We start from the raw sequence: 24,164 nt of genomic DNA on the forward strand, positions 1-24,164 counted from the left end.
TCAGGAAAGATAGGACATAAATAGGAGGATGAGAGATATTCCCCGAAATCCCCCAAAACACTGTTACTAAAGCCACTGAATACAATACTGTTACCTGTGTGTGAATGGTTGAAACAGCCACCACTTCCACATTGAATACTCCTCGATGATTATCCACCCACTTCATCCCTGGGAGGGGAACCTGCAGAACAATAATACTTGGTTAAATCTGTGCTGCACTGGCAAAATTAACATTGTGCAAGTAGTGAGAACATTTGTCACTGAGCATTGTTAGACATTGATTCAGGTTATAACAATAAGGTTTAAATACTCCTCCAAAGCCTTTCCATCTCACCCAAACATTAAACAAAGAAGTTAATGAGCATTGATAATGTTGGTTTTTGCCCTGAAACATTACAGAAAGCACGCCAGGAATACCTGATATCATGCTTCAGCATAATATATTCCTGATGCTCTATCCTTACACACTCACAGGACTCTACTTAAACAACTAACTTGGGTCGTCTGTCGCACACCTGTTCTCTGCAATGAACATGAATGAAGAACTAAAAGCAAGAAAACGTAAGACAAAAATATCATAACCATCCCTTGAGATTTTATTTATTCTTAAATTGTGCTTTGATTAATTCATTAATGCATTAAAAACACTTGCATTCTTAAAAAACTGTGTCTTACATCTGGGGAGAGAACAGAGTAGGATTGTGGTGGTTTTTCCAGAGACACGGGAAGACAGAAGTGTCCTGTCCGTAGACGCCCATTCTGCAACATGGGGATCCACTATAGAGACAGGAAAACAGATTGAAAGATAATACAGAGATCGAAAAAGACATTATTTTTTATTTAATACATAATTTAAATTCACCATGGTGTTGTCAAGCCTTTCAATGTACATGTCTGTGTTGTTTAAACTAGAGGACAGTATGTGCCTGTTTGAAAGAAAGAATGACGCTAACTGTGTATAATGCACTTGTGAATGAGCATGTGCAACCTTATACTTAAGCCTGCACAAGCACTGCAATAGTGAGAGTACAATAGCTGTTACCTACAACCATGGAAACATCCTACATGGTTACTGTAGCTGCAGCAGTGACTGTTACCTACCGTGTATCCAACAGGGGTCTCCAGAGGTGTGTTCTGTTTCTGCTGGCAGCTGACGTGGTAAAAGGTGAAGAGGATGTGGTGGTGGTCTGACAGGGACGCAGGCAACTTGATCTTGATCTCATCATGAAAGTCAGGTGATCTGATGACATTAAGCAGTAACAATAATGCAGGACCACACAAAAACAGTGTTACAAGCTGCTTTATATTCAACCAATTGTTAAATTGGGGAAAAAAAACAAAACACCCAAAACAGATTAAATAACAAACTACAAAGACAGATTAAGTCATATGGATCAGGCTGCCATCTCATTGGCATTCCACTTAAACCTGATAGTTCTAATTATATCCATGTTACCTATGGATCTACCACCGTCGGAAAAAACTACATAAGCAAAAAGTAATCTAAAAAGAAATAAACTGTCTAACACTTCATAATTTACTTCAGTTGAATTGTTTATCTAATATTCCCACAGGAGGAAACTTTGTCTGCAAGTCAATGCCCAGATACAAACAACCCACAACTACAACAGGCCAATAAACAAGCCCACCAGTTTTGCCTAAAGAGTGGAAATGACCAAAACCACTTAAAAGGGCCAGAGAAAGGCCCTCATTTCTCATGGGAACAAACATCCTTCTTGAGGAAAAATCCTCAAGACGTAACAGCACTAAGAACAACTTTATTCCAGCAGAAAAGATGGGTTATTGGTAGGTCACATTACATCTAAGCCAAAAGCAGATACAAGAAAAAAGGTGGAAGCTTTCCAGATTTACAAAACATATCTTGGCCTGACAAGAGAAATACTTTGCTATTTTTGAGTGAAATTAAGATTGTAATTGACCATAAACTATCAGCACTTATGCAGGCTGGGTATAAGTTCCTGGCGCAGGATTGTCCTAGTCACAGTGGTACATTATTCAAAGGTTGATTAATTTTGGCCTTGAATGTTTGACCCCTGGGTGACAAATGATAAACCACTAGGTGTCGTAAAAACACCGACTAGTTGTGATAGAATATTACAGACCCCTCAACTCTTATGTACAGATGGACAAAACTTGTGCCAAGGACACAAATGGCAATATCCAGAAGGTTGAATCAACTCTTTCTTTAATGAATGCCATCTAAGGTAGGGTAGTAGAGGTGTAAGAGTAGTTGTCATGATAATGATAAATTAAAGGGAACATCTGTGAGTTTAATTACCAAGGCTAAGCATTTCAGATTTGCAGAACTCTCAGTTAACTTAGCACTGTCAAGACAGATCATTAAATAAAAAATATTGTGATAACTACATAACGATAGATATTAATATGAGTTAAAGAAGCTGATGAACATATGTTTTTGATATGAAGCTCTCTGGGGCTTTGGGTAAATGTAATTTCACCTACTTTTTTAGACCAATTAATCAAATTTTAAACTGAGTAATTTTGTAAATGCCCCAGTTGATTTTTGATTATGAGTTCCCTACGGCACACTGTAGAGACTATTAAAACCAAAAGATGCCAAAAGACAAATCACTTACCTGTTATGGTACACCACAGCAGTGTAGGCCTCTTTAGAGAAATCTGCACAACTGGACTTCCCAAATATCACCTGGGGGATGAAAAAACAATTCAGTGACATTAAAGCCACGTTAGAATGAATTATGAACATCTCTCAGCATGCATATTTGTTAGCATGCACTCAGCTGTACAATAATGCAGTGCTGATTCATTAAGCCAGAGCGCTTATGGTATGGTTGACAACACTAAGATTAATTCATAAGTGGGAATGGTTTTATTAATAAAAGTCTCATCATGGCTTACTGGCATTGCATTGTTTGGATCCTCTCCATTCATAAATTGCACTTTCACTGTGATGTTGCGGGCAGAGCCTTGGCGGTTGGCAAAGTTAAGACTCTGAGGGTTCACATACAGCAAATTCCTGTAAAACATACATATGTGCACAGTCACAAATACAGAGAAAACGAGGCACATTATAAATGATGTCAGTTCAGTAACAGCGCAAAAGACACATGAACATTTATAAAATTCTTAAGTTAATGGCTAAGTTCTCATTTCTTGAAAAAGTAACTGATAACATTGTCAGAAAGAAGGCATTAAACACATTGATTTCTGGGTAACCAATGCAAAAACCCAACTTAAAACACATTCATTCATGTTTTATTATTACACTATGTCATGGTAAAAGGGTAACAACCATTTTTAAAATAAATAGGTAAACAGTTGAGTTTAACCTCTATAGTAGCTTTGATTATATTGTACATAATAACTCATCAGATATATAAAAAAGCACCAGATACGCGTAATAACAATGGTCTTTTCCTTCAACTGTTTGTAACTTAAACCAAGAATTCTTACTCTGACAACTAAACCAAACATCTTTGAAAGTGCTTGACCTAGTTACCTTGTATAGTTACATCAGATGCACGAACTGATAAATTTAAGGGGCAAGGCCACCATGGTAGGTAAACCATACTCTGAATGGTAAATACAGGAGGCTTGGTCTGTCAATAACCAGGGAGGGTGCAACCTAAAAATCATACACTGCATTTTTCAGAACAGGTGGGAGGATAGGGGGAGGGATGGATACTATTTGCCTAAAAAGATACCTGACAGTTTGGAAGTGCTATGAAATGTTACCCCCTCAATTATACAGTGCAAAGCCGGTAACGTAAAAGAAATCAATTTTGTCATGATGAAACCAATTTTTTTTATTTTTTTATTTTTGTACAGGAAAACTAGAGGATAAATCTCTCTACAAACCGTAGCACAAACATGACAGGTTGAGGTTGAGCGATGGGGATCAACATCATGTAAATAATTCAAATTACACTGCATATCAGCAAACTCTCTCCTCACATAAATTGTATGGTGGCCGGGGCTTATTCTGCTGCCCAACTTGAGAGTTAAAAAATATTAGGTTGTTGTATTTCACAGTCCTGGTCATTGTTGTCATTGCCAACAGATTTAATGGTACTCTACTCTCAAAAACACTGAATACTACGCTGTTGGGAAGGATGAAGCAGCCCCAGAATAGGAAGTGCAAATTAACCCGGGATCAGCTGACAAACCACAGTGACGTAGTCGAGTCTGTGGGGGATGGCCCCACAGAGACCACAGCTGGAACCACAACAGACAAGGAAGCGTGGGAATATCTCATCTAATGACAAGAAGTTCTTGCTCTGTTACCCTCCATCTAGCTTGTCCTAACAAGTTTAATGGCTGCGTCAAAGTGGGATGTTGAACTTGGACTGAATTTAGTTCAAGAGTTTGACTTTACTGTGAAAAGCTGAAATACCCATATAAGCACAAATGGACTCACTGAACAGTTCTTCTCATCAGACTCGACTTAGGTAAATCAGTACACATTAACACTCTGAATGCAAACATTGCATTACAAACTCTCCAGCTCTCCAAATGCACTGCCAACTGTCAGACAACATCTACCCACCTTTCCCATTTTTGACCTAGAGGCTACGTGACGGAACAAAGTCACTGTTTACTGACTCTCAGTGTAGATCACCAAAAGCCAAAAGTTTCTCACCAAAAGCCTGATGACTAGAAGTTATTTTCTAGTAATTCAAAGAAGAATTGATTAATAAAAAGCAAGTCTGCCATGTTAACAGGCCAACATGATGTGGGAGAATTTGAAAGGCTGGAAGGTGCTAAGAAGACTGTGTCAATTCTATTCAAAATTGGGTATATCGACTTAAAAATGTACTAAAATACATTGTACAATATACCAAATATTTGAACTTTACTCACATTTGCTCTTAAGATTTCCAAAAAACATTACTCATGGTCCAACTTGCTATGAATTCTTCATTATTGTTCAATATTGTCAACATCAGCCCAGATTTTACAGACAATTAATTTTACATTTTCATCCGGAACAAATGAAATGAATAGGCATATCAGATCCATAATTGTACAGGCTACGCTTTTAGTTGTTCAGTTCAAAGCGCCACTTGACAGTGTCCTCGCAGCACTGGATTACATCCCACCAGCATCAGACATTGTTATTTCTATAGGTAACCCTGACTCCAGTTCACAAACATATGTACTACGTTACTTTTTCAACGTCTGATTAACAAAGGATGGTGCAGGCGTGGGAGGCTATCCACTCTATCCAACTGTTAAACAAAGGACTGACACAGATTATCAAAGCTGGAGGTCTACATAGAAGGTGAACAATTCATAGAGTTACAATGGCTAGAAAAGGTACCACAAACGTATGTCTAGAATTAAAGATAGTATGCATGATAAGAATCAGTGTAGCTACAATTACAGCAACAGTGGTAGTGGTAAGTTAAAAATTAGAATCAAATTACAATGTACCACTCTGAAATTAACACCTTCAAAAAACAAATATAGCAGTGGACAGTGGATAACCCATTAATTACTGACCTCTGAGGTAATTCATTGCAATGTTTGTAATTTGTTAAAAATTACGAATTTGAAAATGGAAAGAAACATTGGCAGAACATGCCAGCTCCACAGAGAAAGGTCTCAGCAGGTCCGGTTAGGTTCAAACCTTCTTGCAGTTAAGCCATAGCGAAAACCACTGTGCTGAAATGAAGGATACTGTATATCATTACCAGTTTATGCTGATCAAGCATTCCTGGCACATTCACTCACTCCATGAACATTTCTTTCTTTTCCATAGGGACCTTTTCTTTCTGCTCTGTTCATATGAAAAAAACACAGCAGTCCTTCATTACTGAGAACTGAGGTAATCTATCCTTATAACTGCAAATGACTCATTAAAATTACTGTGTGGTATTTTAAGGTGCACTGTAACAGCCAGAGCACAAAAATGTTTCCATTTTAAACCAAAGCTAGCTAGAGGCAACGGGGCAAATATCCTAGTATTTTCTGTTATTAGTGACAAGGAAAATGTTATAATGTAATAATCTTTTCCTTTGCTATCCAAAGTCACTGATCAGCTACCAATAAAAGCATACTTTACCAACAATAATAAATAGTAAAACTCCACAAAAGTTACAAGGAGGACATTTTCAATGTATACATATCTGTATGAACAAAAACCAATTTTTCAAAAAATGCATTGCATTTCACAGCAATTATTCAGTCTGGAAGACCTTTTTCATATCACAAAACAGGACACGTTTAAGATGTATGTCTTATTTAAGGGGTTGGGAACCATGCAACAAGGAGTTCCAAAAGAATATGTATTTACATTTCAATTAAATACTACACCAAGTCATTTCACTGATTAGTTCCTCCCCCCTCTGGTTGAAGGTAGGCATATTTCACTAACACTGCAAGTCTGCTTGAAACAACTGACTGAGAATTTCCCATAAAGATTGTTTTTACGACAGGTCTCAGTGCACAGTAATGATCCTTTAAAAGCTGCAAGCTAATCACTGAGCACTTCATTATGAACATCTGTACACCTACTTATTCATGCAATTATCCAATCAGCCAAACATGTGGCAGCAGTGAAATGCATAAAAGCATGCAGATACAGGTCAGGAGCTTCAGTTAATTTTCACATCAAACATAACAATGGAGAAAAAAATGTTATCTCAGTGACTCTGACCATGGCATGACTGTTGGTGCCAGACCGGCTGGTTTAAATATTTCTGAAACTGCTGATCTCCCGGGATTCTCACATGCAACTGCCTCTGAACCTTACTCAGAATGGTGCAAAAAACAAAACACATCCAGTGAGCAAGGGTTCTGCAAAAGAATCCAGTAGAACACCTTTGGGATGTCATAGAATAGAAGATTTGACACATGACTGTGCAGTTGACAAATCTGCAGAAATTATGTGATGCAATCATGTCAACATGGACCTGAATCTCAAAGGAAAGTTTCCAACATCTTGTGGAATACATGCCACAAAGAATTGAGGCTGTTTTGAGAGCAAAGGTAGGCCCTACCCAGTATTAGTATGGTGTTCCTAATAAAGTGCTTGGTGAATGTATAGTACCAATTTCATGTCTGGTGGCATAAAAAAATAATCACACAAGGCATGACAAACCTGACAAAAAAAATTATAAGGCTGAGCAATAAAAACCAAGATGATGAGTACACACTATCCAAACTCTCTAACATCATTCATTCCCAGAAGCTCAACTCTGGCACAGATGATAGGCCCACTCCCCTCCCCACACAAAGAGAGAAAAGAAGGAGTGAGAGAAAGAGAGCTTGCTGCTAGGCTGATTCATCAGGATGCTAAATCAAACCCAAGAGCATTAATTACACGCAGCATTATCAATCAGAGTAAAGTGCGTGCAGGGTTATAAGGTTTGAGATTGATCAGGCTGATGATCCATCAAAAACCTGCGATGGCTATTGTTGGCTTTCTGCTGATCAGCTAAAGCTCTGTACCACAGATGGAGAACAGCATAGGGTAGGGTGTGGTATGGAGAGGGGATTGGGCTTAAATGGGTAGTAGAGAAGGGGGGAATGTATATGTCATTTGTTCACTAGTGTGATTTGTTTGTTCAGGAGAGGGAGGGCTCAAGGGGGATTTGGCAGGAGGTGGGGTAAAGAGCTAAAACATAGTAGGGTTTAATGATCAGCTAATCCCCCCTCCTTTACTGAGAGGGCAGTATATAAAACAGAGCAGCCTGCTGCTCTCGCATCATTTTAACAGCAAGGAAATCTAGGTTATAGGCGGAGGGAGAGAAAAGACTGCATATAGTAGAGGAACGCAAGAGTAGTGTGAAACAGTGTGTTGAAAGATTACTGCTATTCCATAATCCAGGAAAGAACAAGGAAATCATGATGAAGCTGTTTTGTCTGTTGCTGCTGCTTGCTTATTCCACTGCTGCTGCCCCTTTGGAAACCTCAGGTAGAGAAGACCAACCAACCCTGCCTTCCCAGGCCTTTTACACAGAACCGAGCCCTACTGAGGTTAAGTCTCGTTTTGCCATGCTGGACGATGTTCGCCTACTTGCAAACGGCCTCCTTCAGCTAGGTCAGAGTTTACGGGAGTTTGTCCACAAGACAAAGGCCCAAATCAACGACATCTTTCAAAAGCTGAACATTTTTGACCACTCTTTTTACCAGCTCTCAGTGGTCACGTCAGAGATCAAGGAGGAAGAGGAGGAGCTGAAGAAGACCACCAATTTCTTGAAGGCCAACAATGAGGAGATCAGGAACTTGTCGCTGGCAATCAACTCTAAGATCAACAGCATCCTGGAGGAGCGTACACAGCTTCAGAGCAAGGTGGGGAGCCTCGAGGAGAGGCTGAAGGGACTATCACAGAGCATGGTCCCTGCTGACCAGCTTAGTGAAATCGTAACACTCAAGGTAAGCAGCTAGTGCTGAAACAATTCCTCTGAGTTCCTTATTTAAGTTTGCATCAGTTAGTGGATATGTGCACATCAAAAAAAAGTGAAAAGTGAGCAAACAAAAACTGCATCAAAAGTTCCCCTCAAATCAAATTAACCATTGAAATACATTTAATGAATTCTTCTAACATGGATAACATCAACCAATATGCCATTTAAATTATCACTGCACATTACTAAGAAAGAGCACTGGGCCAAAGATAAGCCTATGTGGTAACATCTATCTTCATATGACCTTGATCTATCGCTGTATTACAGTAATGATTATAGATAAACAATGTATCCTTAACTATCTGTTGCATTATCGTTTCCAACTCCACTTAGATGTTGCCTGAATACAGTGTGTCGGTATGGGCTTTAAAATTGTGCAAATGTATACAGGCAGAAGGAAAGTAACATAACTCATTAAATGTTTTGTGTTCTGTTGTTCAGCATGACAGGCTCTCTTTTTCCATCTTTTTATTGATAAAATTAACGATTCTACTGATCAACAAAAAAAATTCTGAGTAAACTGATATTCAACTGGTACTTATCAATTTGTTCACAGCAGCTGCTGTTTAAAAATTTTAAAACACAACATATGTATAGGTAGAATGGATAACCAATGTTTTTATTATGGCATTTTCAGGAAGTGATTGAAGCTCAAGAGAAAACAATCACCAGTCTGCTGAGCGCTGTGAAAGAGCAACATGATCAACTTGACCACCAGAAATTCAAGATTAAAAACCTGGAGGAAAAGGTAGTCTGTTCAGAAAGATTTTTTTGCCTTTAAAAGCCAAACATCAGCTATCTGTTAGAATAAATTCTGCTTACAAATATGGGGAGGGATTCTTTGCTTTCTATAGGGCTGACAACATAATTTAACACTGCAGATTCATTTGCATTCCCTTGCAGCTAAGCTATGACAGTTTTCAAGATACAGTCAATAAGCCTATGGATTCAGACCCAGCAGCTCCAAATCTGTTTGAGTATCTGACAGGAAACTCAACTGGCCTGGACACAAATGGTAAAATTTTGTTATTATTTATGTATTATCAGTTGTTCAAAATGGAGTAAATATGAAATGTCTTAAAATAAAAAAATGTAATGCATTAATTTTTTTTTTTTTGTTGCAGACCTCCCCATGGACTGTAGTGAGTTGTTTGACAAGGGAGAGGCAAACAGTGGAGTCTATGTTATCAAGCCAAACCAATCAGAGCCATTCAACGTTTACTGTGAAATGGGTTCAGGTGGGTCAGACCTAAGCAATCTAAGTTCTCAGTGAGATCATCAAAATACTGTTTTTTGTGTTCAAAAGGCATTGACATTTATAAGATGAGGCAATGGCATTTACACTCGTCTCCAATCAATGGGCAAGGAGCAAAAAACAAAAGGTTTTCAAGCTAGATGGCCACAGGGACAGGTTTTCAGAGAGGGCAGACAATAGGGTGTATATCCTGTTTAAATTGTGTATGATAAGGGAGCTCCCTGATCCTCGTGTAAACTTGTGTGTGATTTGTACAACAGTAACTCAACTTGAAATATATTTCTCATGTACTCCTTAGATGGGGGTTCAACTGTCGTCCAAAGCAGGGTTGATGGTTCAGTGGATTTTGACCAGACATGGGAGAACTATGAGAAAGGCTTTGGAGATCTGGAAAGTGAGTACTTTTTTTTATATTCCATTATATTCGAAATACGCCACTTTTACCATTTGGCAAAACCATATACAACTTGATTTATACCTTTTCCTTTCTTGTAATTAGTAAACATTCGATCATAGACCTTAAAAGGTGTATCAAAAAAATATACATGGTTATCTCATACGTACTTCACAAAGTACCTAACAAGAATCTGAGTCTACTTTGCTGCAGAACCAAAGCAATTAAAAATATTAAAATTTTTATTACAAAATAAAAGCATCTGAAGATAGCGCTAGAGTACGGACCATTTACACTGAATGCTACCTTAACCCGCAGGCTTTTTTTGGTGAGGGGGGACATTTGCAAGTACTTCCCATACGCATGGTCATAGGATATAGTCATTGTTATGTATCAGCTCTGAACTGACAAAATTACTTCCTGTATTGTCTGATTGCACAGTAAGTTTTGGCAACTTTCCCTGCACTTCTCAGTGACTTGGATAGCTGCTCATAGGTGCAGTCGTGCTGCATTCCAAAGGAACGGCTCCTGCAGCCATGAATTTTAGTTTCACCGCTCTTTCACAACTACCTTCCCAATAATTATACCTTACAACTGACTGCAGTGTGCTACCGCAGGCCATGGGAAACAAGTGTATCGACATGCATGCCTTCTCCAGTTAAACATGGGTGACTCAAAACCTATTGGAGATTAATTAGAAATTAATAAATGTATTAGTAGAAGTTGTGTGAGACTAGACACTTTTTGAGATTCTCTGCTAACAGACAGACACATTAACATACATATAACCCTCGGGGGAGTTTTTTTTTTTTTTTTTTTTTTACATATGAAGTGTTCAGACAAGATAAAAACTGATATGTGTGTAATGCAGAGGACTTCTGGCTGGGCTTAAAGAAGATCCACAGTCTTGCACAGCAGGGAGCTTACATCCTGCGCATTGATTTGGAGGACTGGAAGGAGGAGAAGCACTGGGCTGAGTACCGTTTCTCACTGGAGGGTCCCTCCAAGGATTACACCCTTCATGTCAGCCATTTCTCTGGTGATCTGCCTGATGCCATGGCCAACAGCACAGGCATGAGGTTTTCCACAAAAGACAGAAACAATGATAACCACCAAAAATCCAACTGTGCTCGCAATTACACAGGTAAAGAGTTTTACACGGGGATTCTGCAGGGCCTCCTACTGACCTGTATGCCCACCACAGCAATAATCCAAATAATGAGTCTGCACTGCAGATATTTATGCCATTTGTTCCCACAAAAAAAAATTGATGGTGATATAAAAAACATTCTGACAAGATCATTTTGTTAAGATTAAGTTATATTTAACTTAAGTCTCTTGTCCTAACCCTCTGGCAGGTGGTTGGTGGTTCAATGGCTGCGGAGAGACAAACCTTAATGGATGGTACTTGTGGCTGAGGGCAAAGGGACACTCTGTCAGGAGGAAGGGCATTCACTGGAGGCCTGGCACAGGGCCCTCATATTCCCTCAAGATGACCAAGATCACCATGCGACCGGCCCAAACTGCTGAAAGCTTCAACTGAACCCCCACCTCATAACTTCTCATACAACACTACTGGCATCTTTCAGAAACATTGATAATATCTAATACTCAACCAAAATGTTTCATAGAAGGGGAAAGTGAAGTAACACAGGCATTGTATAAGTCTAGTATTCAAAATTCTTAGTTTATCTGCTACATTAAGTTTGATCTTCCTATCACCGTTTTGTCACAGACTGTTGCTGACCAACAGATAACGGGCCAAAAATATCAGACGCCAGAAAATGCTTAACTGTCACAATGATGCAACAAATAGCAGACAGGTCGTTAACCTATTGAGTCTGATCCAGCAAGGACAGTAGAACTGTCATTATGCAACATCTGCCCTCACTTGCAAAATGGACATACCGATCCATAATCAGCAGCCTGATTCAGTGCTCGTTGCAAAATGTCATAGTAGTGCATCATGAGAGAACCCTATGAGGAGACATTATGATTCAATTCTAAAACTGAGAGTGCTTGGCTTGGTGAACCTATACACATTTGACAGCTTCTAAGCTATTTAAAAATGCATTTTATCTCTGTGAAAATGTCTTGCATGTTCCCAGGAGCTACAGGCACAAATGCAAACGGGTTATTACATAAAGATTGCAAATGATAAACTGTAGGTACGGGTTCAGGAAAAACACTGCATCTCCTACATTTCAAAAAATGTCCATACTGGTGAATTTTTTCCGATGAGGGACTTGGTATTCTTGGTATTTTACACTGCTTCACCCCAAGTGTCATGGAAATATATTTAAAAGGTGGGGGCAATGTCAGCAGTCAAATACAGTGCAAAAAAATTGAGATACAAAGCTGTGGCAGCACACTGATAAGCTTTTCCCTTTGTTTGTTCTATGTTTTTTTTTTACTCTGTAAAGTATTTAAACCATGTTCATGCTATTATATGATTTATGCTGGTACTTTTAAACAACATAATTTCAATGATTTCCTATGTTATTGAGTCATATTGACTCTCCATTTTTTCAACATAACTAAGTGTACAGTAAATAAAGTATGCCTGATACTAACACATCACTCTGACAAGTAGCTATGTACTCAAATCCTATTTACAGACACAATAAAAATCAACATGACCAAATGACAATCTAACATGACTATATTTTTTACAGTGTTGATGTGACCTGAAGTTATATCTATAACTTCGAACTGAAGGAATTAAAATTTTATTGTCAGTATATTATTTTTTCAATTTAAAAGTAGATCCCCTTCATATGTGCCAAGCATGTCCATAATGTTACAATATGCATATATATCATTATATTAAAGTATAAAAAGATGTCTTGAGTTTTCCAGCTCAGGGCCTGTATCTTACAGCTTACAGCTTATAAAAGCAGGGTTGTCTGACAAAGTTTAGCTGGTATCAGTATTCAGGTTCATTGCCCTCTTGGATTATATCTGACAATTACTTTAAAGAAAAAGTAGTAATAAATAAGAATGTCAAACGATAAGGTTTCCAGAAGACTTGTTATCCCACAAAAATTTCCTTTGGCAATAGTATAATTAAAAAAGTGCACCCAGAATAAAAAGACAAGACTATTATTTCCTTTCACCCCTAGCTCTATGTGGTGGATCACTTAGGTCTGGTAAGAGTTAATCTACAATGGGAAGGCACCTGTTATCCCCAGACAAACAAGGCCTGCAACTTTGAGGCCGTGCCAGCAGCAACGTCTGGTAATAAGAACATATCTCCAAGTGACCTTGACAAAAATAGCACTTGTTCAGATGGAATATGTACACAATACACTTGCATACATGAGGTGAACATTAACAAGCCACAGCGTCAGCCATCACCATGCAAAGCTTGAATTGATGTGCACTGATTTCCTTAAGCTGAAGATATGTTTAGGCTTAGACTGAGGTAGTCGTCTTTACTGACTAAAGGATCACAAAAGTATGAGTTTGGATTTGGCTTAAGAAGCATGTGGCATTTTGCCTATATTCACATTGAACAAATACAGGTAACTCAAAGCCAAACAACAGCTGCTAGTGGCAATATCCATCTTTAGTCCCTGGATAAGAAACTGCTTCCCTAAAAAAAGCAGTTAAGTAAGTAAATTACTATTGAAATGTAATATTTGTACAGATGTAAATTTGCATGTAAGCCAATGGAGATATACCTGAATGACAGGCAACATAAAAGGGCTATGCTGAAATACATTTCAAATCCATCAATTAAATGTCGCTTTAAAATTTAAACCATTTCAAACAGCTTGTATTTTTGTAACCTACTTAGAGGTAATTTGGAATGAAAGTTTGACCAATAAATATGCTCTCCAGACTAAACTGACTAACCTGAAAGGTAAGACCCATATGCTTCTTTTTCCACACTGTGAAAGATTATTCCATACCTGTATGTGGTGTTTGGCACATACACATCCCTGGCAGGGAACTCCAGGATCTCCCTGGTGGGGCGTACCCTGCTGTCTGGGTAAGGTTTAACCTGCAGGAGGTCAGGGGTTAAGCAATAGTGGGGGTTCTCTGGAGCTGGAGAAATGTCCAACTTCAACTGGGCTGTGGTGACAGTCACAGAAGACAGAAGGGAGTGAGTGTAGGGAAGTAAAAAAAAGAGGGTAAAGGAGATAATTAATTTCAAAAAAGGGGTTGATTCACTTCTTCAAATGTCTAAGTAATTCAAGGAATTCAGGATGCTGGTTAGAGATGAGCGCCGGGCTAACAACTACCAACAGGATAAAGACATTTAAGGATACTCAGTTCTGTGATGTTTATACCTGTGATGGGTCTGAGTCTTCTCAGAACTGAAGAGGGCCTTCTCATATCTGCTAGGAACTTATACAAGTCCTCATCACTCAGCCTGTCCCCCTCCTAAAACACACATGCAGAATAGAAAAATTTAAGAAAAATGAGAAAGCACACCTTATTGTAAGGACGTAGCCCTGTTTGTCTGTGTGCGTGCATCCTAAGCATTGTATAAAATACATATAGTCCAGACTTGTTTGTGTGCATGTGGTATATGTGGTTGTGGAGACCTGTTTGAAGAAGTTGGTGATGGTAAGCGTTGCAGGTCTAAAGCCTGTCAGACTACATGACTCATCTCCACTGGTGGTCCTCTCCAGGGAACGCCTTCCCATGATGCTTGAGTTCCTCCGTTCTGACCATGAGCCTTTTCTCTCTGCATACGGAAAAAAAAATAAAAAAGCTGATTCTCTGATCTGCCTAGCAATAAAAAGGCAGCCATTATAGATACCTTGTGAGGTGAAAGGTTAGACAAACACCAAGGGGTCAAACCCAAAATAACACACCAAGGATAAATATGGCAAGATACTTGGTTTGGATGTTTTGCTCTCTGTTTGAATTTGCTTTACATACTATCTGTTGTTCATGCCCATGTGCCTCATGCGTGACTGCTAGGCCTGTTACAGTCTCTGTCCCCTGATAACTATGTGACATTGAAACTGTGAGTGGGTAAAAGCATAAAAACACTGATTGAGGTTTTTTGTTTCTCCACACTGTGACTGTTTACGACGTGATACTGAGATGCATATGTTTACAGTAACAATCCAAAGGGGTTGTGGTAAAAGGGGATATCAGACCTGAGAGGCTCATCTCCAGCTCTGTATCTCTCTCAAGACTGCCAGCACTGTTAACAATGTTCATTAGATGGATGGCCGTCCAAGCGAAGGGCATTCGGTAGCGGCCAAGACGTTGGCAGAACTGCTCTGACTGGCTGCGAAGCTTCTCCAGCTTCTCTTTATTCTGTAAAACAGACATGTTAAGTAAGTTATATCTATGATTTTTAAAAAGATACACAGCTTACAAACAATATTTAAGTGTACTTATTCATTCATTCATTAAAAAAAATTGATTACATACTGTGCAATATTTCTGTGATTAAATGGTATTGGGTGGCATTGCCAGTAACAGGGATTTAGTTATAAAACCTGAACATTTGGCTTACATACTGGATAAAGAAGAAAATAATTACTGAATAAAATAACGTATTACTATTGTTATAACACACCTGAGACCTTAGCCTCAAAACTTTTATGTGCAATTCAACATCTAATTCACAATGATCATACCTTGGCAGCGTCTGACTCTTTGAAGACCATGTAGGGCTCAGCACACTCTCCAATATCGCCTTGCTGCAGTACCTTCTCCAGCTTGGGACAGAGCACACACAGTTTATAGTCACCACGCTTACACGTAGCAATGAAACGATCGAACAGGATAAAGACTGACTGTCAAATAGTTTCTTCAAAGATAAATTACCTTATTGGCCCACATATAAGACAATACTTTCTTCTGGAAATTAAGTTTGAAAATTCAATGTCATATTGTATTTGAGGACTATTCACAACATCAGATATCCGTTTTGAATGGAGACAGTAATTTAATAGAAATATTTCACGTTTCACTTTTACAAGAGAAAAGGATTCAAGGATGAGGACTCTCTTTTCCTTGGACTAATACTATCTTGGGAAAACTTTCTCAGCAAGACTAGTATGAAAGTGTTTTATATCTACAAAAAGTCTCTTTCCAAAAAACAGGTGTTGGAAAAAGGCAGATAATCTTTTAATCAGAGTCATCTTACATTCAGGGCAAAATGTTACTCATTTATTTATAAGCAAAACAAGATTGGACAAGATAAAGAAAATAGTGTCATAAAATTCTGACCTTGATGACCAGGAAGACATCCTGGGAGGGGTAGGTAATGGAAAATATAGCAGAGCGTGCCAGTGTAGAGATGGCTGCTGTCTGAATGTGTGGACGCAGCATCGCCTTCGTCTGCTCAGAGTTCAGGTCGAAGAAAAAGTTCTCTGATATCTGAGGGACACGTACAAAAAAGGTAACTATGACATGTTCATAACAGAGGTAATTTGAATGTTAAATGTAGTAATATAACCACAACATGACAACCATTAGTATCCAAGCACAATTTTTGAATGAATGGCTGTATTACTGCAACCTGATTTCTTGCTCATGGTAGCTGACAAACATGATAACATTTTATTGACAAATGACCCACTTGTGAAATAACAGATCTCCTGTGCAGTGCAAAATATATGAGAGATCCACTTATCAAGGCAAGTGCTACCCTCTAGTGTCTGTCAGCTAAAAGGGGTGCAGAAAGAAGAAGAGGAACATCTTCAGATAGATACATAGTTCCAGTGTATGATTTAACTGCATTCCCACAAGCATAACAGGGCCACAACATAAAATTTTATAGTCCACTCATCAAATTCGTTTTGGCCTCCCAACAATTTTAATGGTTTGCAGAAGTGACCCAACAACTCAGGGCTGAGGAGGCACTGAGGAAAGCATAACAGCTTACCTTTTTCTTTTCCTTGACATCATATAAGGCCAAACTAGCAAATATGGGTTCAATTTCGATCTCAAACCTTCAAGGGGAGAGAAAAAGGAGCAGGTCAGCAGAAAGCAGCAGTTAAATAAAAGAGCTAAAAGGCTTTTTTTTTTCTGAAAAAGGCTGCCCACCACTTACTTCAAGGACAAGCACTTGACAAGTAGCCTCTGGCCAAAGTGCTCTTTAGGTACTTCAGGCACACAGTGGCGCTCAATAGGCTCCTCCTACACATTCACATAGATATACAACAAACAGTAAAAATTATCAAAACAACTGAATTTCTGTATGTCCATTCAGTGACGAAAACATGTAATTCATGCAAATTCATTCATTACATCCTGGGATGAAATTCAACGGTGACTATTAGAAAAAGGTTCCTGCATAGATAGAGGAGTCTGCTTTACCTCATCGAGGGCTGGGTGCAGAGCGAAGAGTTCGCGGTGGCGGTTGGCCTTGCGCTGCTCTTCGTTGTGCCTGTCAATCTCCTCATTGGGAGCACGGTCGAGCAGGTGAGGGAGGAGGGCATCAGGCAGGGAGTTCTTCAAGTCAAAGATGCTGCAGGCCCAGCTGCCGCGTGGGGTGTCGTCTATAGACATCGACCGCCGCTTTAGGTCATCCTACAGAGCAACCAACACATATAAATAAAATATGTCTTAGGCACACCAAATCACAAAAACAGTATTTTAGGAGGCTCCTTTATTTAAAAAAAAAACCAAGGAATTATTTATATATATAAAAAATTCCAACAGGGACGACCTACAGCAAGTACATTTCAGAGACAGAACTGGTGAAAGAGCTACAGCAGCTTGTGCGTCACCAGTGGTCAGGTCATTTTCTTACTACTGTATGATTTGGTACCTGGTCATCCTGGTAGCTGCTGCTGTCTGGCATCTCATCGGCCTCAAACACTTGTTTGGGCAGACCCTTCTGACGCTCCTTCTGCTTGTCCAGAGTGTTGGGGTTAAAGCCTGTACCAAGCTTGTGATATCTGCAATCAGTCATTTAGGACACAGCGATTAACTGAACATTATTAACAGTGGTCTACATAATTACAATATTTTACAGATAAAATCCCAATTCCAAAGAGAAAAAACATGGATATCATCACACAGCGAGGCCTTACTTTCTGTTGACGATGGCCCAGTCTTCTGTGTAGGATCTGACACAGTCTCTGACGTGAGGATCAGTGTCCCTGCAGCCAGACAGACTCAATCAATCAAACAAGGTTTATTTTAATAGCAAGAAACCGACTTTAAAGGAATGACTCTAAGAGAAAAAAGATGACAGGCTGATGTCATATCATCTTTCTGGTACATCAAACAGTGAAGTACACTTCCAGTGTTTTTGCCACTTCTTCTAAAATACCCAGGGCCAGAGCTACAGCAAGTAAAGGCATCAAGGCTGCAGGTTTATCATCTCTAAGCTTTTGGTGCAGCTTTTACAATACAATAAAAACAACAATAATAAAGGCTTACAGAACACACAGCATTACAGAGTTACACATAGCAGCCAAAGCCAAGATTACTTCAAACAGAACTAAATATGTCTGTTTTTTCTCATAAAACAGTGCAGTGACTAATCAGCACTAAAAATCCCCAAAGGAATAACAATGTAACAACAGTGTAATAAAACATAGTAAGAAATTTATACAAAAACGGCACTCTTTATTTTCTGTAGAAAGTATATTGATTGTTTTGATTTGTGATATTAGAATACTTGCGTCGCCCTCTTTTGATAACATTTTACCATTGAGTAAATGATAATTGGGTTTGAATATGAAAATTAAATGTGGAAGTAAGTCAATCAAAATTCCAAACAGAAAAATAATCAGCCCAAAACTGGAAAAACAGTGCTTCAAATTCAACTATTTCCATTTGAGAGAAATACTGTCAATTTATTGTAGAAATTACACTATTTATTATAATTCATGTATTTAATGAATGTGTGGTGGTTTTAGTTTTTAATTAAAGTCACTAAATGTATCTAAAAAAAATCAGAACATTAATAACCACAATTATAACATTTATTAATAGAATCTGTAGATTGAATGTAAAGATAGATTTATTCAAAAATACTTTTTTAATCCCTTTATTGTTCACGTAATAAAAATAATTTGCTCTATAAACACTTGCTAGGTTCTCTCAGTCATTTACAATACTCAAAATGCTTTTACATTTGACAAAAACCTAAACACTAACAGTAAATATGGTGTGAGACTGTACTTGAGCTCCACATTTGCTACTATAACCTCTTTCAACCATCCAGCACTCTTACCCTTCCTCTGGGACAGCTTGTACCACTGTGCGACACTCCCTGGGTGTGTAAATGACCTCGATGTCATCTGGGGGAAACTCAATCAGATCCCTTAGGGGACCTGACTCAACAATGGGAGGGTGAGTGATGAGGTACTCCTCAAAATCCACCGGCTCCACCGCCTCTGTGAGGGGAACCTGAGAGGGAGGGAGAGATCAGAGGAATGGGAAGAGTTAATTAGCTGTGAGGACATAGTCAACTGTTCAATTCACCTTTCTGGACCGCCTTTTTATTTTTACTTTACATAAATGTCTTGGTAATGTATTAAAGTCTCTAGTTTTGAGTGGTCTTTAGGGGACTGATTCCCCATACAGCCTCAGATGAAAGTAGCGGAGTTACAGGTTATTAGTCATTCCATGAATCTATACCAAGTACAGCACCAACAGGTCCAAAATATGAGGTCATTTCAGTCATTTCTGTTGAGAAAGCAGTTCTCGCTTCTGGTTCGTCTTTAATTCTAAATAGGAAAATCAATTCTAAGGAAGACACATCTGTGATTTGGGCCAATGTTTTAAAATGCCCTCAAGCTGATACATGTAACCAGATTAGCAAGTGTGCTACTTCAAGCATAGACTAATGGTTTCATGCATCTTAGTCTGCCTCTAAAATGATGAACCCCGGGGTAATCCTTGTTTCAGCCGGTTCAGTTAAAGTCTGAGAGTGTGTGCGTGTGTGTGCTTGTCTGTCTTCTCCCCCTCTTGAGGAATCTGAACACAAATACCTTTCACAATTTAATTAAAAGCCAACTGTAGCCTAATTGGGGGGGTATTTGCTGGTGTTTGGGCTCAGGGTTGCTGATGGTCAACTGGCACCACCCCTTTAATAAACATACTGTCTGAGCTCAAACACTGGTCATCCTAGAAACACTGCAGCAGAGATGTGGTAGACAATCAATGGTTATCACTTGTGGTATTTAGCAAGACTTAAATAACAGTTCAGTGCAGACATTTAAATAACCACAAATTCGACTTAAAGTGACATCCTTGTCTTAGGTTGTAATATTGTGGTGCACTGATGTCAGGTATTACTATTGTTAATACACTTGTTTGAACTGCGGCCGAGGCTACAAATAACAAAAGAAACCAAGTAATTCATTGATTTATAATTGATGATACGTCTAAAATTTAACCTACATCTCAAAACCCTATAAATCTGCAGAATGTTAAAGCTTAAATTAAAACTATACTCTGCAGTTTCACATTTAGCAACAGCAATGACAGGTGAGTGACAACACCCATAATATCATATATTGTGTAGCTGAGCACAGCACATTCTTGTTTTCCAAACAGCACTGCTTGCAACTTTTCTATACCAAAAAACATAACGGCATGTGAGAAGACAATTTTTTAATCAGTTCATGTGTTTGTGTTTGTTTTCCAAACATAGCTGACACCAAAATTTTATTTGAAAAAATGGAAACAATTAACAGTATCTCTGCTGTAAAGAACAGAGACATAGAAATTGTATTTTTTTAAGCAGTTTAACAGGTTTTCAGACAATGCAGTTTCAGCTGCTGTAAAACAACTATGTTGATTCAAGAAAGGATGTCCGTGATAGGCTGCTCACTGTGTTGCTTGTTGTGGTCCCAACATTAAGGTTTTTGAATAGTTGTGGGGAGCCCCCATACTGGCCAGCTATCTGCTTCCTGACCTCTGCTGCCACAGTCCTGCAAATGGAGGAGAGATAGTTAGAGGGAGGAAGAGAGGGTTCAAACGGTCAGTATCAAAAGTCTGTAATAATACACTAAGTAAACATGGCTGGCTTATTAGTGTTTAAGAGTGGGAATCTCAAGAGAATAAACAACACACTAATATCACAATATTTTTTCCCAGTAGTAATGGGATCAGAATACCAGTGATTCTGCAAAGAAATGCTGAAACATGTCTGACTGTGCTCATAATAAATTCTGCAAGGGTATGACACTACCAGAGTGCAGAACAGTTCAGATCTCAAATGTTAGCATTAAAAGTAAAAAAAAAATCTGTCAGGATCAGAGAAGCGCAATTTGAGATACGGGTGCCGGTTTATAAACACTGTATTGCAATTTAAATTATGTATCTGGCCACTTTTTGCAATCTGGCAGGAAGTAAATTGGAAATTTAAAACTAAATGAAAAGCTTCTAAGCTAATGTCACCTCATATCTTAATCAAAGCCTTTAACCCTGAAAACCAGGTGAGATTTAACCATTTAGCTGTGGAAATGAAATAAAAAAAACAATAAAATGCAATATTTATTTCAGTATAAAACTGCTATTCCAGGAAAACATAAGGAATTGCGTGTTATCAGGAAGTGGCTAATATTATGCCATAATATTGTGGTGTGATACATTTTATGGTTAAAATCCAATGTTAAACATGGTAAGATTTGCTGTTGAACTAAAATAAACTAAAATATTAAAAGCACTCCTTCATACTACTGGATTTTGCACATTTCTACTTTAATGCCTTAAGCTGTTAAAGATTAGGCTAACTAACATTGGGAATTACACTTCCTGTCCTTTTATGATTTTCTCTTCGTGTCTCTGCCCACAGTCTTCAAGTGTCGCCTCGGAAAAGGATCACATATTACACCCCGAGAGAGGAGAGAGAAACAAATAAAAACCTCTGTAGCCTAGTGGTCAGCACAAAGCTCTTGGTGTTCAACCACTGCTGTAGCCACACACATACACAGGTCGTTTAAATCACAGCAACCACCAAAACCATTCAGAGACTTTTGCCTTGAACAAAGCAACAACGCAGCAAGTAGCCCAAAGTGACAACAACAAATAACAAATTAGAACCAGGGATAAAGAATAGACACAAAAGACTCAAGGTTATGTTGCACATGTAACACAGAGTGTATGAGGATCTGGGGTTATTATTGCCAATGTTTTTTCATTACACTTTTCTTCATAACCAAAAAGCTGTCTAATTTTCTTGACTCTCTCTCTGCTCATCCTGAAAGCAACACCACAATTACTAGTTTGAGGGTTACTTTAATCTGCTGGCAATTATCACAGCAATGGAGAGCAAGGATTAGGTTTGATCCAGTCAGTGACATCACTGCAAACGTCAAACCTGGGTCGTGTTTCTACTATAGTTCTGAGTTCAGTTATGCCCCATCATAAATATACTGTATACAAACAGGTGATCCTGAAGCCAAGGTTGCAACACAGAGAAGGTCAAGCATATCAATTTAAGCAGAAAAGGTGATATGAAAGCTGTATGCTCCATCTTGCTAGTTTAAGATAAACATAATATTGTACTGTAGTAAAGATCCAGTGGTGTCTGCAGTGCACTGCTGTCACTACTGGAGAAAGGCAAAAGCGCCGAACTGACAAACACATTCCACAGTCCTCCCCAATGCCTCTTACCAGACCTTTACTTAGCACTGGTCACTGCACAGAGGAATAGCTTCATGAAATAAACAACTCTTACAGCTATCACTTCATGATGATAAGAACAACTCCTTCCAGGAAGAAAATATAAACTGGTGGCGATTGAAGATCATATTATAAGCAAACCATTCAGCTGAAACATGTGATTTAAACCGAGAAAAAAGCTGTTTGGTGTTTTAGTCGCAAAATTTGCCTCAACATGTGACTTAAACTAATTCACTTTCATCGTAAAAGGCACGCCAAACAGGCAGAATAGAGATGTTTTTTGGCCGCTGAATGAATAATATCAGCAAAGTAAACTGTATCCATTGCCCTATCAGTCTGTGAGAAACAGTCAACACAATATAATGCAATCTGTCAACAACAAGTGTGCCCTTCGTGAAGGTTATAACATTATTTTTTTTATTGGGGCTATGTCAGAAAGTTACTGCCTTATCTCTACAGTAAATTATGAGGCTTTAGTATGTGATACTGTGGTATAAGGTGGAATTATATTGTAACTTATGTGTGGTATCATTGTGTCATCTGTAAGTTTGTTGGTTGACTCCAATTAGGCATCTGTGAATCATCCTGCCTGAATGACCTGCCATAAGGAGGGTTTGTCCAATGCGCATAAATCAATATGAAATTACAGTAACTGAATGTGGTTGTGATTAATGGAGGCTGGATTCAGACTAAGACAGAGATAGATACTGCTCCAGTCGTGAGGCCAACAAAGAAATTAAATTCTGCAGGTACACAGCAGCAACAATTTCAAAGTCCAAATCTATAACTCAGAATCTCCTCGTTGAATTTTTAACCTACAGTTAAAGAAACTGGGCTCAACTATATTAACAACCCTAAAAAGTAAGAGGAAAATCACTGAGGTAGATATTCATGGCCTTTTGTAACAGTCTACAGTTTTTCCATATGAAAAATGAAAACAAGTGACAGCAGGCATTTATCCGTTCCAAAAACAGATCGTCATGGTAATCTTTCCAGAAGGGAGTAAAATCTTATTTCATCCATCTCATATTCATCTGGCGTTGGCCGAGAGAATAACTGAATTAACAAACTGGCAAATGTCAGTGTTTTTGTTTAATAGCTACTGGAATGACTTGGCTGACTGTGAAGTAAGTGATCAGCAGGGACAGTGACTAAAACATGTTTATGTTGATAGCGGTTGACAGCTCATCTCTACCAGAGCATTGTACTGCATCTATCTATCTATCTTTCTATCTATCTGTCTATCTATCTCTCTATCTATCTATCCACTGACTGGGATGATGGTATTTGACAGCTAGTACAAAGCCCTTTGTTAAAGAGATTACTTTAATCTTTCTAAGGGGCGGGGAAGAGGTTAGACTATCGCTGTTTGATAGCTGCTGAGGGAGGCTTTTGTTCCCGGGACCTTCTGTTTTACAGGTATCTGCTCAATCCTGTAGATGTGGTCTTGCTTAAAATATACCTCCACAGAAGTTCAGTCACATCCCAACCAATGCCAGCAGTGCCTAGCTGCCCATCGTTAGCTACTGCAGGCAAA

At 38.7% G+C, this 24,164-nt stretch overlaps 2 protein-coding genes across 20 annotated transcripts in view; one reads left to right on the forward strand and one right to left on the reverse strand.

Moving 5' to 3' along the window:
- Positions 1 to 24,164, reverse strand: part of dock7 (dedicator of cytokinesis 7) — a 51,778-nt gene that overhangs the window by 26,127 nt on the left and 1,487 nt on the right. For all 19 annotated transcript variants that reach the window (XM_040128476.1, XM_040128475.1, XM_040128486.1 and 16 more), the window contains 18 exons: positions 20,832 to 20,931; positions 19,227 to 19,402; positions 18,076 to 18,144; positions 17,811 to 17,940; positions 17,357 to 17,569; positions 17,091 to 17,176; positions 16,923 to 16,989; positions 16,265 to 16,414; positions 15,670 to 15,750; positions 15,181 to 15,343; positions 14,617 to 14,759; positions 14,359 to 14,452; positions 13,978 to 14,140; positions 2,902 to 3,019; positions 2,619 to 2,689; positions 1,102 to 1,240; positions 676 to 777; positions 95 to 181 (listed from right to left, as the gene is read on the reverse strand). In XM_040128476.1, the coding sequence (XP_039984410.1) occupies positions 95 to 181; positions 676 to 777; positions 1,102 to 1,240; positions 2,619 to 2,689; positions 2,902 to 3,019; positions 13,978 to 14,140; positions 14,359 to 14,452; positions 14,617 to 14,759; positions 15,181 to 15,343; positions 15,670 to 15,750; positions 16,265 to 16,414; positions 16,923 to 16,989; positions 17,091 to 17,176; positions 17,357 to 17,569; positions 17,811 to 17,940; positions 18,076 to 18,144; positions 19,227 to 19,402; positions 20,832 to 20,931 (2,152 nt within the window). The remainder of the gene's footprint in view (positions 1 to 94; positions 182 to 675; positions 778 to 1,101; positions 1,241 to 2,618; positions 2,690 to 2,901; positions 3,020 to 13,977; positions 14,141 to 14,358; positions 14,453 to 14,616; positions 14,760 to 15,180; positions 15,344 to 15,669; positions 15,751 to 16,264; positions 16,415 to 16,922; positions 16,990 to 17,090; positions 17,177 to 17,356; positions 17,570 to 17,810; positions 17,941 to 18,075; positions 18,145 to 19,226; positions 19,403 to 20,831; positions 20,932 to 24,164) is intronic.
- Positions 7,742 to 12,687, forward strand: angptl3 (angiopoietin-like 3). Its single transcript, XM_040128497.1, has 7 exons — positions 7,742 to 8,382; positions 9,052 to 9,162; positions 9,318 to 9,429; positions 9,539 to 9,652; positions 9,968 to 10,063; positions 10,935 to 11,207; positions 11,422 to 12,687. The coding sequence occupies exons 1-7, from the start codon at positions 7,852 to 7,854 to the stop codon at positions 11,604 to 11,606; spliced, it is 1,422 nt and encodes a 473-aa protein (XP_039984431.1). The 5' UTR covers positions 7,742 to 7,851; the 3' UTR covers positions 11,607 to 12,687.

This window comes from Xiphias gladius, chromosome 6 (genome assembly GCF_016859285.1).
Source record: "Xiphias gladius isolate SHS-SW01 ecotype Sanya breed wild chromosome 6, ASM1685928v1, whole genome shotgun sequence".
Taxonomy (NCBI): domain Eukaryota; kingdom Metazoa; phylum Chordata; class Actinopteri; order Istiophoriformes; family Xiphiidae; genus Xiphias; species Xiphias gladius.

Excerpts from the sequence above, each read along its gene's own strand:
- angptl3 (XM_040128497.1), top strand. The coding sequence starts at position 7,852 with ATGATGAAGCTGTTTTGTCTGTTGCTGCTGCTTGCTTATTCCACTGCT. Across the intron at positions 8,383-9,051 it reads GTGAAATCGTAACACTCAAG|GAAGTGATTGAAGCTCAAGA; the intron begins GTAAGCAGCTAG and ends TGGCATTTTCAG. Across the intron at positions 9,653-9,967 it reads TTACTGTGAAATGGGTTCAG|ATGGGGGTTCAACTGTCGTC; the intron begins GTGGGTCAGACC and ends TGTACTCCTTAG.